Source organism: Falco rusticolus, chromosome 2 (assembly GCF_015220075.1).
Source record: "Falco rusticolus isolate bFalRus1 chromosome 2, bFalRus1.pri, whole genome shotgun sequence".
In the NCBI taxonomy this organism is placed as follows: domain Eukaryota; kingdom Metazoa; phylum Chordata; class Aves; order Falconiformes; family Falconidae; genus Falco; species Falco rusticolus.
The window spans coordinates 86116089-86130617 of record NC_051188.1 but is presented as its reverse complement, the minus strand read 5'-3'; the positions used below and the strand labels follow the sequence as shown (position 1 = coordinate 86130617).

At 40.9% G+C, this 14529-nt stretch overlaps 1 protein-coding gene across 18 annotated transcripts in view; it reads right to left on the bottom strand.

Moving 5' to 3' along the window:
* Positions 1 to 276: 276 nt before the first annotated feature.
* The window catches only part of DMD (dystrophin), a 1095710-nt gene continuing 1081457 nt past the window's right edge, over positions 277 to 14529 (bottom strand). For 12 of the 18 annotated variants that reach the window (XM_037376985.1, XM_037376987.1, XM_037376988.1 and 9 more), the window contains one exon: positions 2157 to 2783. In XM_037376985.1, coding sequence (XP_037232882.1) covers positions 2686 to 2783 — 98 coding nt within the window. In that variant the 3' untranslated portion in view covers positions 2157 to 2685. Of the gene's footprint in view, positions 2784 to 8991; positions 9024 to 14529 lie in introns of all 18 variants that reach the window. The other 6 variants (XM_037376983.1, XM_037376994.1, XM_037376997.1 and 3 more) reach the window with 3 other exon arrangements.

Below are 14529 nucleotides of genomic sequence, written 5' to 3'. Positions count from 1 at the left end.
CTCCGAAAAGCTTGGGGAGCACAGGAGCGGGAGGTTCACAACTTCAACAGCGAGCAAAAACCCAAGGCAGGGAGAGCTGCTTTTCCTCTCCCAGCTAAATCCTGAGCACTGCGGCCAACACCCTGCCCACTGGGGAGGCGGCCAGGGCACCCAGATGCTGCTAACAAGGGGGTTCGGCGACTGGCAGCAGTGGGGTGCTGGGCGCGCACTCAGGCGAGGTTTGCTGGAGGGTGATGCACTGGGTGACTGCTGAACCCCAATAAAAAATGTTGCACCTTTTATAACATAATTGCGTGCTTTATTGATATACACAGTAAAGCAGTATATAATACAATAGTAAGGCATATATTTGGTGAATTTGGTATGTTGTGAAAAAATGCCGTAAAACAGAAGTTTATAAAAATAATTAGTAAATGTTACAGTGTTGGTGTTAAAACACAATATATTATGATACCCAAGTAATAAACCAGTACTGAGTAACAATGAAATAACATGCCATATGGTATTTATGTATCCAACTACACTGATTATGTTTTACAGTTTAATACTTTGTCATTATAAGGAATATGAAATAATTCCCAAATTATGCTTAAAAAAGCAGCGATAAAGCTTTCAACTTTTAAAATATTTTTTGACACTCACTCCAAAACTAGGATCTAGAAAGTGAAACAAACAAAACAAAACCCTGATGAAAACAACCGTGCAATCCATTTTTCCTCCATGTACTTTTCTGAAGAGAAAGTTTAACTTATAAGGGGGGGGAAAGAAGAAGAAACCCATGTCTTTCTCAGATCTCAATTTAAACCTTCTGATAAAAATGACCATGAGAAATACTGAGGGTTCCTATCGTAATAAAGTGTTAAAAAAGCTCTTTATTAGGAAAGAAGAGGTTTGGGGGGATTGTACTTATGTTTTGTAAATGACTGTCATTGTTGTGATTATTTAAACGATGAGACCTGGTCACACAATGGACACGTGGTGATGATGTAACATTATCTGTATGTATTTGTCAGGAACACCACAAAACCAAAGTGAGGTAGAAATAGCATGACTAGCCATGTTCAATGTTAACTAGCATTCAAAATAAAATCTTTCCCAAGTTTAATTACACTTCATACAAGAAGAGGTAACAGATTTTTTACTCTTGCAATATAAAGTCAGATGGTGTTCTTCTACATATTCTAAGGTAAAATTAAAAGCTGGTTAAGAAAATGAAGTGGTAAAGCTTTTGCTGACAGCACCTCATACCTAAGCGTACCTTTCATGAGCCACAGTCAAGCTGGCTAATCTGTTTCACTCTCAGTTCTTCTCTTTATGTTACTGTTAATTGTGTGGGATTGCTTATAGAGAGAAACTGGGAAGAAGAAAGGACCAGGGCCTTTGTTTTGCTGATAAATATCTCACGGAGCAGTGTGGCTACCTTCACCTGATCACTGTGCGCGCGCAAGAACAGCAGTAACTCTTCTACAGCTTTTCCCAAAGGTTGCTCGCAGCATTGCAGCTCCTTGGGACCAGCTCTGTAGCAGACTGAGACGTGTTGTGGAAAGCTCTGGTTTTATTTTCCAGAGGATCAAGGAGCTTCATGCTCCTCAACAGCACTGGGAGCTGGACAAGCAAAGATGCTCTCTGAGTAACCCACTTGTGCTTTGGGTCGGAAACTGATCCCACAGAGGGTCAGGCCAGGAGGGAACTTCTCCCTTTCTTCTCTCCTCTGCAGCAAAGGTGATGCAAGAGGTGGCAGCAGGGGGAGAGCTGTACCCAACTCTTGCTGAAGCATTGGCTGCTGCTGGCAGCCAGCGGGATACTGGACACCAAGGTCCAAAGGTTTACTGGTAAGGCAATTTCTACGCTCCTTTACTAATAGTGTTCAGGAATTTAGTCAGCAGAGGAAATGCTGGCACATAGGATGTTCATTAAATTCTTTCCTTTCCTTCTTTCTTCTGGGTTGGTTTTTTTTTTTCCCCCTAAATGAATTTTTTGCAGGCTCTGTCATGTAATGTGCTCTTTCATTTAATTATTGCAAACTAGCTGTGTTATTCATGTAATTCTTATTTTTATTGAAAAGAGGTGACATAATTACCTTCACTGGAAGTTAAGAGACTTTTTTTTAAGCCAGCCCTAGTCAGACAAAACCAATTGAAAAATGTAAGTTAGCCGTTTTGGTGTTGCTGCAGGAAATCCTTTTTTTTTTTTTTCCTTTCTTTTTGATAGGCAAGGAAAAGAACACAGGACATGATCCCTCTGATGCAACTACAGAGCTGAAATGAAACTAAACAAATGCACTGCCTCAGTATTTTTTTTGTGGTTTTTTTTTTAAGGGGGTTTCTATAAACAATTATTTTTATAAAGCACACTTTAGTTTACAATCTTTCATTATAGCTGTTATAAATTTTTTTTAAACAACCCAAAATGCGTTCCATATAAAGAAATGGCAAGTTATTTAGCTATCAAGATTTTACATGTAGTTTTCTTATAATTTTTGTACAATTGCATAGACGTGTAAACCTGCCATTGTTAACAAAACAGTAACAGACTTAGGAAACTACTGAAATCTACAGTATAGTACCACTACCCTTCACAAAAATATAGATTTGTTTTCTTGTAAACTCTTACAGTCTAATCCTCTTTGTAGTATGAATATTATAAAAACCATGCGGGACGCCTGAAGTTGTAAAACACATCTTGCTATTCTAACACCTTGTCATCGGTCATCACTGTCACTAAGGTTTCCATTGCTCTTCCCAAGTCATCTGCCATGTGGAAAAGGCTCCCTACATTGTGGCCTGAAAAAGAAAGTCAAAGAAGAGGAGATTAAATGAAGATGGCATGGCAGCATGTCGGTAGAAACATTTTACAGAAAAGGCCGAGCACAGATAACATTACTCTGCATGTACTGCTCACCACCATCCCCAGTGGGGTACATCGGAGAGTGCTCTTCTCAAAAGTCTCTCGGACGAGTCTAATTTGTTGTTAGCAAAAACTGCCTGTTCTGCAGAACACTTAACATTAACATGGGCTTCAATGGCTAGGGTAAGCTATGCTGACAACAAGCCAGCGTATTTGTGTTCCAAGAACCCCCCCGTAGTGATGAAGCTTCATCATTACGAATGTTCACCAAAAGCAACAATTAAATCCATTGACATCACAGAAAAATTTCCGACCGGTGCTGCAAGTGTTTGACCCTTCAATGTTCTATCAAGGAGAAAAACAGAAACAAACAGATCAGCAGTAATTAACTAAATCATTAAACCCAAGAGGTCCCAGCAGGATACCTGCACAGATAGCTAAAACGATGACCAAACTAAACAGCCACAGTTTATTCAATCGTTTTAAAAATACCCTTTGCTTTTCAGACTGCAGTCCAGCAGAAACAAAGATGCTACAGTTACCAAGTAACTACACAGTTGTTGACTTGTGCATTTCTCCTTACCCATAACCACTGCAAAGTCCTAAGATGGCAAAACCACAACATGTGGTCCTCTTACAACGAAGTGACACATAAATGCAGAGTACAATTCTGGATACAAAATCTGTAACAACTTCTCACATTCATTTTACCACCGCTGCAAATGGAAAGGAAAGGCAGCGAATGCTGATCAGCAGTAAGAAATGACTTCATCACACAGACTTGAAGGCAGGAAGATTAAATTGCCAAAGGTTGCCATTTTAGGCCACTGGCGTATATCCTGCATTGTCTCCAACTGCTGTTCATAAGATTGTGGGCCTCCTGCAGATCCTGTGTTGGATTTCCAACCTTCTATGACTGCCTCAAATACCCTCTGGCATCTCAAATGATAAGAGGCATCACGGTTTGAACAGCTGAATCCCATCTGCACTCTCCCTCCTGAAAAAATATGACTGAAGAGGGAATATGACAGAGATCTAGGCACCCTAGAAGATGTGCATCCAGACCAAGGACTAATTGTTCAAGATTTCTTGCAAGGACAAGGCGAAATGATCAGACAGAAGGCCTTAAAACAAGCAGAAGGAAATTATACCCCACAGAGCACATAACTGTATTACTGAACTCATCGCCACAGCTTGATGGGGAGGCCAAACACATAAATGAGTTAAGAAACAAGTCAGAAAATAATCACTGAAGAAAGATTTATTTAGATGCAAAGAAGTGCACACGACCTCCAACTCAAGAACTGCCCAAGCTGCAGAGTGCCAGCAACTGCAAGCATGTAACAGGGAAAGTGTTACTCAATAAAACTGTATGGGCATGAGGGGTTTGATTTACTCCCTGAGTACCTGTGAGAGAGTATTTGTCTGGCAAAAACATGAGAGGAGAATGCCATCTGCCCACAGCTCTTGCTTCCCAGGAACACTTTGTGTTAGCCTGGATGCTTCGTCCTCACCATGGTCCTTGAGAATGGAGCACCCAAAGGAAGCAGGAAGGATACACCTTTCATGCAGTCCCTACCTGTCATGTGCCAGAGCCTGACTGTTACCATTGCCCACCTACACGGTGGGGGTCCCTCCTGACACAACTGTCTTCTCTAACAACAGGAATGAACCTTCCCTGTGGGAGAAATCAAATTCATCATCCTCTTCCAAATGTTCATATATTATGGTAGTCATGCACTGGTGACATTTCTGCAGTACATAGGAGCCTGGAGTGATGTTACTTAATACTTACCAGTATTTATGGAATATAAAAAAAATGATGTGAGAAACAGAGATATTGTTTGTCTTGTTTCTTCTGGAGAATTACTACCAGCTTTTGCATTCAAATACTAGTTTTTATTCTTTTTTTTTTTAAATTTAGCATTCATTACATAAAACTAGGCTGTATCTAAAAGATAACTACTCAACAACCTAAGTACTCAACAGTGAGCTGTGCTGTGTGTAGTACAGTTTGCCAGGTATCAATATGAAGAAATACTTTTTTCTAATCTGGTGACATTTTGCTAATTGCACTAATGCACAGAGAAACAGATGCATCAAACAGCAATTTTATCCATGAATCATTAACATAGAGCCATCCTATTAATCCTAAGAAAAACCTTGCGATTTGCTCATCAGCATGTCAAGTAACAGTGTATGAAAAATTCCTGCCAAGTTTTGCTCAAAACATAGCTTACTTTAAAGTAAATGTATGCTACCACATTTATTTTAGACGTAAGCGATAATCCCTCTTACCGGCACCATACAGGCTGAGATCAATCCAGCAAATTACACCTTGGGAAGTGAAAATCTGATGAAGCCATATGAAAGCAAAAATGTATTTTAGATTGGAGCTGCTTATGCAAACAGAAAGGTAACTGCCACTGGTTTGCTCTACTTACCTGAAACTCTGACATGGCTCAGGTGTATGTGTAGCATGTGCTATTAAGGCTTTATCAGAATAACCCTGCTACAACCAGAGTGACTTGCAGCATCCCCACCCCGACACTGCAAACTACTTTCAAGAAATCTCTAGGCTTTAAATACTCTTCTTCTTCCTCACCTGCAGGAACCTACAGACACGAGACAGGGTGGTGGTGAGCACTGTACCTGGCCAGCCAGCCATGAGAGGCACTGCGGCCTGCGGCACCACGGTCTGTCGTGCAGATTTGTTGCCATCTGTTGTTTCTAGAAACAACGATGGGACTCCAGGGCTCTTCCGGGACTCCAACACCACTCATTCGCAGCCCAGGAAGAGTGATGCCCCTTCCATGGACTTAGAGCAACCCAAACTGCTAAACCCCATCTTCAGAAAAAAATCAGTATTGGTTAATACCATTTTGTGCTGTGAGATACAGAGCTGTAAAAGTACCAAAGGCAAGCTGGTTTTATAGGAAGAGGCTAGGGCTAGAATGAATAACTTCAATCAAAAAAAACCTGAGAAGAAGTATTTCAGAAGTATGCCACAGTAAGTACAAATTACTAAATTGTTCAGGCAACTAAAACACTGGCCAAGAAGACCTTATGCATCCAGGGATCCCTAGATATTCTTTTAATACATAAAAATTACAGGAATGTCTGCTAGTCTTCTTTTCTCTGTTAATTGCCACCGTATTTTTGAAATAACCATACTTCAAATCCGATCTCCCTCCACAAAAGCTGTACAGAGGCATGCTACCTCCATGCCGCCTCTCTGGCACAGGTCTTAATTTCCTCTGCAGAAAACCTGAACAATTGCGTCTCCTCCTGAGCCATCTGAGTTTACAGCTCAGAGCATGACCCTAAACCACGGCTGATCGCAGTCTGTGTTGATAGCTGGACTGTAAAGTGCAACAGCTTGGGGACCACTGTCTCTGGGACAGTCACAGGATGCGAGGCTGGCCCAGAAGAGTGGGCAATATAGCTGTGCTCCACTTAACTGGCCAACACTCATCTGTGCATCACTGCACTGCCAACAGTTTTTTTGCACCTCTTGCACATGGGAGTAACAGCTGAGGCAATCAAGACTGCAAATAGTTGAGAACAACATATCCTGGTACTGTATGTCCAATGAATGCACCCTCTTCTATATTGCCTGTTACCTAAGTAAGCCTCCAGATTCACTGACTGTTTCTATATAGCTCTGCTGCTTCTGTTGAATACTGCTCACTTGCCCTATCTAAGACTGAAATGTAGGACACCGACATTTTTAATTAAAAAGCAAATGAGAAAAGTGCTGTCCTAAAAACACTTAGAAAAATATCAGTCACTGCTTTCCACTCATTATTCTTCATATTTTTAAAGTAAGGCCACTAAAGAAGACATTAATTCCATTCTTTCTTCTTTTTAAAAACATTAAAGCTGAAAAAGTTTTCTCCGTGCTTGAGGCACTGAAAGGTTGAAAGATGCTACTGTGTAAGAAAAAAACTAGCACACACTTTGGAATGAAGCATGAAAAGCTCAAAATGGACATGAACGATATTAACCTAGACTTAGAAAATAGAGGGAATATTAACACATGTGCATTTGCTTTGAAAGCAGAAGACACCTATTGCTGCAGACACTAAATGCATCACTTCTGGTCACATATAGCACGATGCCTTTCACATCTGCTGAATTTGCTTTAGAGGGTTTGCTGGAATTAAGGCCCTTGGGTGCAAGCACAGTAACTGAATTCCAATCTTACACTACAACTTGTCAGAGAAATAAATGTGGAGCATTCAGACTTGAAAGAGTGGATAGAAAGTAAATTAAGAAATCCCAACACAATGCAGTGCCTTTTTTAGCAGCACAGATTTCTAACACTTCCCTGACAAAAGAAAAATCCTTCCTGTTGGTGGCTTGGATTTTGATACCCGTATTCATATTGAGTAATGCCACGAAATCCATGGGATTATACACGAAAACAATACCTAATGTGAGTAATGGGATCAAAACCTGGCCAAGTGGGTTTAAAACCGCATGATCTGCCTTTGTGCAAATGGATTCACACATAAAGCAAAAGCTGCTCTACACCTTAACTCATACACTTCATAAGCAGGTGGAGAATTGCATTTTATATTCAGCTTTGCAAGTTACTGAGCCCCCTTTGGACCTGTCAGTGAGCACAAACAGAAGTGGTGAGTGATTAACTGAAGTCAAAGTTTTTAGGATTAAGCTGCTGGAACCTGATCAGGTAGGACATGCTAATTTTTCTGATTTTTTTCTTACTTTTTTTTTTTTTTACATTAATTGTATCAAATATGCCTGCAGTAGCAGCCGCTTTTTCTGAATATGCATAAACATAAATGAGCATAGTGGAAATAAACAACCTGTTTTGCTCAGTTGGAGAATTCTCAGACTCTATGAAGAACATGCAGGGCTGAGTATGAAGTAACTTCCATAAAATGATTGGACTGGTGCAGTCTGTTGATGACATCCCAGGCACCCTTTTTTTGATCCATATGAGAGGTCAGACAAGGATCTTACGCCTCAAAGTAGCTGGACCCGTGCCAGCTCCTACAGCCAGTGAAGAGAACCACTGTATTTCAAGGTACCGCGTTAGAACAAACCCTGGCCTACCTGGGGTAGCCCGTCCATGACTGGGGGTTCACAACAGCTCTGCTAAAAACCCCAGCGCAGCGTCTTGCCGTGAGCCCCCCTCTCTGCACCAGCAGAAGTCTGCAAACCGGGTTACCCTTCAATTTCTGCCTCATCCACACTCAAAGTCTTCTGTGCGGAAAAGGTCGTTTTACAGCTACTTGCAATTGCACTCAGGCAGTCTCTGAATATTTTATCTCTAATAATAATTTTTGCTAGGAATTAATCTTTCAAACATTCTATCTGGTTGGCGAGTGAAGAGCAGCTTTGCAGAAGAAAAATCAAGGCTCTCTGGAAATACTTCCAAAGGTGCTATGACAACACAGTGCAAAATGTTCTCCTCCATTACAAGCAGCAACATACAAATTCTAAAATCTATTTTGCATCAAACCAACCACATCCGAAGTGCACAGTGAAAACCATCGCCCATTTGCACTGCTGAATACAACGCTGCGGAGCTGGTGAATGTTAGTAGCATTCTTCATTCTGCAATAGTGTATCAGGAAATTAAAACACCTGAATCTCTTATACCTCTCAACTCTCACTGTTCTGAAGAAAAATTTAAAAACTACTTAAGAACTGGAGATGACGGTTGGTATATTGACACATATATGTGAATATAATTGTGAGTATGTAAGCAGAACAGCAAGAGACATGTGTCTCCCTGTTGTGCTTACGTACATGAGCAACAGAACATAAGTCAATGACCGCAGCATATTTGCTGACCACATTTATCATCTAGAGGCTTAATTTCAGTGTATTATTTTCTCTTCCCCATTCCTGAGTTTCCTTCTCTGGGAGGGTGTAAGAAAATGCAGACCCCTGAGCTGACATTGTCTTTGCTGAAAGTTGAGAGGTACGCTACTGTTAGAGCACACACGGGGAATGCACTCAGCAAAATCAAACAAAACCCAAAGCAAAATAAAATCACCACCACCCTTTACCAAACCCAAGCAAACCAGTGCTGCTGTCACACGCATGCTGGGCACAGAAAACAAGCTGTGACAAACAGAAACCATGGCAGTGAGCCTGCATCTCACTAACCTCTCTCACTGGCTTTCCAGGGGCATTTCTTCCTTTAGGAACAGAGAGAGGAAGTGAAAGAAATATTAGAAAAGAAAGGGAAAAAACCACATGTGAATATATATTTTATACTGTAGGAGACACTTCAATTTCCATTTAGGAATTTAATATAAATAAAATAACCACGCTTCTGCTTTAAACAAAGACTGAAAGTGCACTAATATCCACTAAGATTCTGAGTTGATTTATTCAAGAACAGTTCCATAATCTGTGGCTTGGTTTTAACTTAGCAAAAACACTTGAGAAAATGACTAAAACCAACTTACAGACCTTTCAGTTGAGGACAAGGACAGCAGAGATCTCAAGTCACTTCCTGAGCATCCAAATTTCCTCAATGTGAGTACTTCTACGAATCAGTATTAGTGGTAAGATCACGTTTCCCCCCCAGCAAATTAATTCATGCGGACATTTTCCATTTTATTATGGCCTACATACACATACACAGGTATGCATTCATATGTACACACACCCATATCCACCCACCCCCACACACACCTGGAGCTGTATAGTGGAATGTAACATGCTCACATTCAAGATAAAATTTATTCCAACAGATGTTTCCAACAAGCTGATCTGCAAGCTTGGTAAAACTGAGGGGGTGGAGGGAGAAAAGGAGAAAAAAAATTCAAATAGAAGGGGAAGAAAGGGAAAGTATCTCATCACTTTTAAGTGGTACTGCCAAAATGGAGGAGTCATTAATGGGTTTAGCTGAAAAGATGCTCCTGACGAGCCTTCACAGAAGCCATACTTTGATCATACTGATTCTTCTCAAACGCTTATCATAGCATATTTGTTCATAAAAAAAGAAAACCAGGTGTGAATCAACAGCAGAAACACCCCCTCATCCCCCTTCCCATCGCACAGCCAGTGGCAATAAGATGCTTGCTGTTTCTAGAAGCAGTGTCCCACTATCACTGTCATGTTACTGACAGCACCAGTACCACCAGACTTGCAGTCATAGGTGACAAAGTCACTGCAGTAGATGCTGTTCAAGAAAAAGGATGATCTTTGCACCAGAGCTGTTGTAAATGATGTAACTGTAAACGCCGTATGGGACAATGAACACACCAGTCAGCATAACAGTAACCTAACTGCTGTTGAGTTTTGTCCTAGGTATGGCAGTCTGCAGGAGGAGGGAAGGAAGATAATAAATAGCTTCGTAGGTATTTTACAAGGAGCAGAACAAGAAGGCTCAGCAACAGAGCAACGCTGAGCAGGGGTGGTAAAGGAGAGGAGAAGAGGGTAAAGGAAGCGAATGGCATCACCGACTACCACAGGTCAGAGCCACCACTCACCTACACACGCCGTGCAACAGAAACAGCTGGGGCAACCTCTGGAGGGCCTGGACAGCAAAGGTTATGATTTCCTGAACAGAGGAGGTTTTATTCCCTTCCTTCCTCTCTACCTCTCCCCAATAACACACTTACTATCAGAAATGATAACAGTATGTCTGAAGTCGTGCTCTGCATGTGCATTTTTATTCTGCTGTTAATGGGAGCCTTGACTCAGGTTATGTCTACACCACATGTGCTGGTGACCAGAGTGAGCCTGACGGACAGGAGAGGTGCTGCTTCACTTCTAAGGACTTCACCTTGCACGCCTGCCTAACTCCCTAGGAATTATGAGAGCACCTACACAGCCTGTGACCTTCTCTGGTGCTTTTACCAGGAGCCATGAATTTCCTAAAAAATGCCTCCAAGGAGGGAAGCTGACAGCTTCTCACCAATATAAATCATGTAATAGAAAATCCTTGAAAATGAAGATAAAACCCCCATTGCATGCTTTGGTTGTCTTCCGAGGAAAAGCTCCAAGGTTTAGGTGAGTAGGTAGCTACCTAAGGCCTCCAGGAACTGCAGCATGGAAGAGCTGGGTGTGCAAGCATCCTGGGGCATGAATGAGATCCAGCAAAAGACAGTTTGGTTTGGGTCAAGAGGAGAGAAGGAAATGCCTACATGCAAAATACTGGATCCTTTTGGAGGTCTTAAGAAATGCCTACCTGTCTGCACAAGCACCTAAAACTGCAGCTACAGTGTCTAATTTAAGTATCTACATAAGACAGATTGGATTCTGCTTGAAAATGAATGTATTTAAAGGTAACTGAGATAGCTCTGCACCACACAAAACATTTGGCGAGGTTAAGTCTGTGGTGAGTAATCAGCCATAGAATTTGTTAAATGCAGTGAAGAGTAGCACTACTACAGTAACAGCTAATTTCTTTTGGAGGAGGATTAAAAAGAGTTTAATGGATTTTACTTTGTTTTCTTCATTGCATATGAATGAATGCGTGTCTCAAGTTTTAAGACAAGGAGTGCGGTTTGACATAAACTGCAGAGGAAGAACACTGACTGTATTGCTGCAGTTCTGAAAATTTGCATTCCATAAGGCATCAAAACACTGATACACAATCTATGGGTGCCCATTTATCCATTATTCCTGCTCAAATCAAGATTTCCTGCCCTTACAAAATCAGTCTTTCCTTCTTTTTCTTTTTTTGAAATCTACATGACATTGTAACACAGGAAAAGGTGCACCGAGAGCAATCAAATCAGACCTGAAAGCAGAGGCACTAATGAAAACTTCATGCATCTATGCAGATTTAGATCAAAGCACAGAGCATTAAGCATCTACTGCACTGCCCCTCTCACTGAACTCAGGAGAGGGATGGCCTGCAGAGGGGAGATCTGGATCTGCAAAGAGCTTTTTTTTTCCTTAAAAAATTGTTCCTTGAAGTTCTGTTAAATTCATTAATGTATTCTCAGTTTATATCAGGACTCAACTTGTAAATCATGAAAGATCTAGCCCTCACCATCCCTGTCTTAGCAGAAATCCACAGAGAAGCTCAGCCACTTCAGTACTGTTGTGCCACAGGGGAGTGATAAGGGTTCTCAGTCATCTGGGCTAACGGATGTGGGATGTAGGACCATAGCACAGAGAAGGGGATGCAGTCCAGAAGAGGCCAGGGTAGCTCAGCTGGAGGAGTATTTCCAGAATACCCCACACTGTAATAACTCCAGAGTACTCTTCCACTGATTCAGTAAAGCGTGAAAAGTCTGTGTGGTAAGACATTTTGCTGTCAGAATAAGAGAAACTGCATTATTTGAGTGCTGAAAGTTGCTAGTTCCACTTAGGACACCAGTCCCATTCATGACAGCGCCTGGCTGATGGAAGAGAGAGGGAGGACAGAATGTGTCTGATGTGGTTTTATATGACTGAGATAGAAATAAAACAAAATTTGTAAAAGGTGGTGCTATTCTTAATGCCATTTATTTATTGCCAAGGGGTCTTGTAATTTCACCGCACAAGATAACATCTGTATTAATAATACTATAATAGTATTATACAATAATATAATACTATAGTAGTATTATATAATGATAATACAATATATAATGATATAATAACATCTGTCAAATAATAATGGTGAGTACCAATCCCTCTCCAAATGTCTTCATGTTGTCATGGCCTCTTAGCTCTTCTAAGCCATTGTGGTCTCATTTCCAACCACTCTTGGCTCCCCCTTCCTCATTATCCTCCAGCAAGGGCTCTGCACTGAAAGCCTGGGAAGCTCTCTCATCAATTTCAGTTAGCTCACGAACTTCCACCCCTACATTCCTCTCTAAGCTTCATTCACAGAAAGCATCTGCCACAAAACTAAAACCGCAAAACACAGCCTGGTCCACCATGAGACCCACCTACAGCAGTGCAACTTCCCCAAGTGCTGCAGAGGAGATGAATTTGGCTTTAAAGATACTGGCCTGCCACTCTTACTTTCTAACTGTGAACCAATTCCCTGGAGATTTAGTAGCTTGGGCACAAATACAGCGTGAAAATGTTTTCCTCTGTGGCCCATTATCAAGCAGGGTCAAATAAACCACTGAGGTGGTATTTAATGGTAGATTTCCACTAAATGTCAGACCTCTGGCTTTGACATCTGCTTTGAGCTAGCACAGCAGCTGTTTGACGCAGCTGCAGCAGTTGTGAATTTGCTGGGAGCAGCGAAGTAAAAGAGGAACGGATGGGAAGCCTTGTAGATTAAAGGAAAGAAAAATTCCTTAAGGACAGCAATCATCAGGTATTCAGCAGAATTTTCCTCTCCAGAAATGAAACAGCTTTTTGCACCAACAGTAAGCTGTGCAAGAAGCATGGAGGTCCTCCGCTCCTTAGAAAAAGCCAAGAACTGCCTAAAGGTTAACTCAAGAAACAAAAAAATCCTATTACATTAACACAAGTTATTGCACCCGAGATCTGCTTATGCAGGCCTATGACATGATTTGCTTAACACATGCTTGTCTAAAATATATTCCAAATGATGCTATGAAGCCTTGATGCCCTTTAAAAACTAACTATATGCAGCAAAAGCTTGGAAAATACAATCAAAATGAATATATATCCCCAGGTGAGTGGCAATTAATTACTTCTACATTTTATTGCTTTGTTTCAGAAGTCCGAAATAAGAGCTACTACTTGCTCTACAAAACTACTTCCCAGCCTGAGCAAATCTTACTCTTCAAATGCTTGGGATGATATTTAGACTAAACATTTTGGTTTTAATTTGTATCATCTGATGTTCAACTATACATCTGTGCACCCAAGCCCAGAAATTTAGTCCTCTTCTCTCTTCACTGCTTTTTCAGCTCTGAACTTTTGTCTTGAACCAAAGCCATCAGAGTTCAGTTTGCTCTTGTCATATTCTTCTACACTCCTTGAAGTTGTTGTTATCCTAATTGCAATAAGATGACCAGAATTATGTCCCTCATTCAAAAGGTGTATCACCTCATATGCTGTGACATGCTGGAGCGGGACTTTTAGCTTGAAATTTAACATGCTTTTTTTACAGGCCACAAAGGAACCCCAAATTTCATGTCCTGCCAGTAACTTCCCAGGCCTTTTAAAACATCCCTAGATTTCCTCAGTTGATTCCATGTATAAATTTCAGGTTATTTGTATGGGTGCTTGTCCCTGAATTTCATTTTGTTATTCTCACTTTCAGTTTAGGAAGGTTTTGATGAGTGCCCTGTGCTCTCTGCAGCTCTTCTGGAACTGCATGCTCTGTGTGTATCATAGCAGACTTCTCCAGACTTCTCCTACAGCATTAGTATAGAAATAAACAGAGCTACTTCTAGTACCACTCAATCTTGGGCATTTAATCCATCTTCCTTTTAGTTTTAGTTCCTAAAGATAGTATACATCACATGTGGTGCCACTTTACCCAAGTAGTTTGAATTCACCTCTCACATAATATTTCATAAGCTCCCGTATCACAACACACTTCTGAATGCCAGACTGGGATGACCAAGTTTCTTGCCTCTGCCAATTTTTAAATTCTACTTAGTAAGAATTAATATAAGAAAATGTATTCTTTATAGATCTCTACTCATCACTTGTTTGGGCTTATTGTTCTGCTTCCTGAATACCTACAAATAACTTGAGATTCAAGGCAACCTGTAATGCAAAGAAATAAAATACTACTTGCACCACGTTTGAATCCTTACACTATGC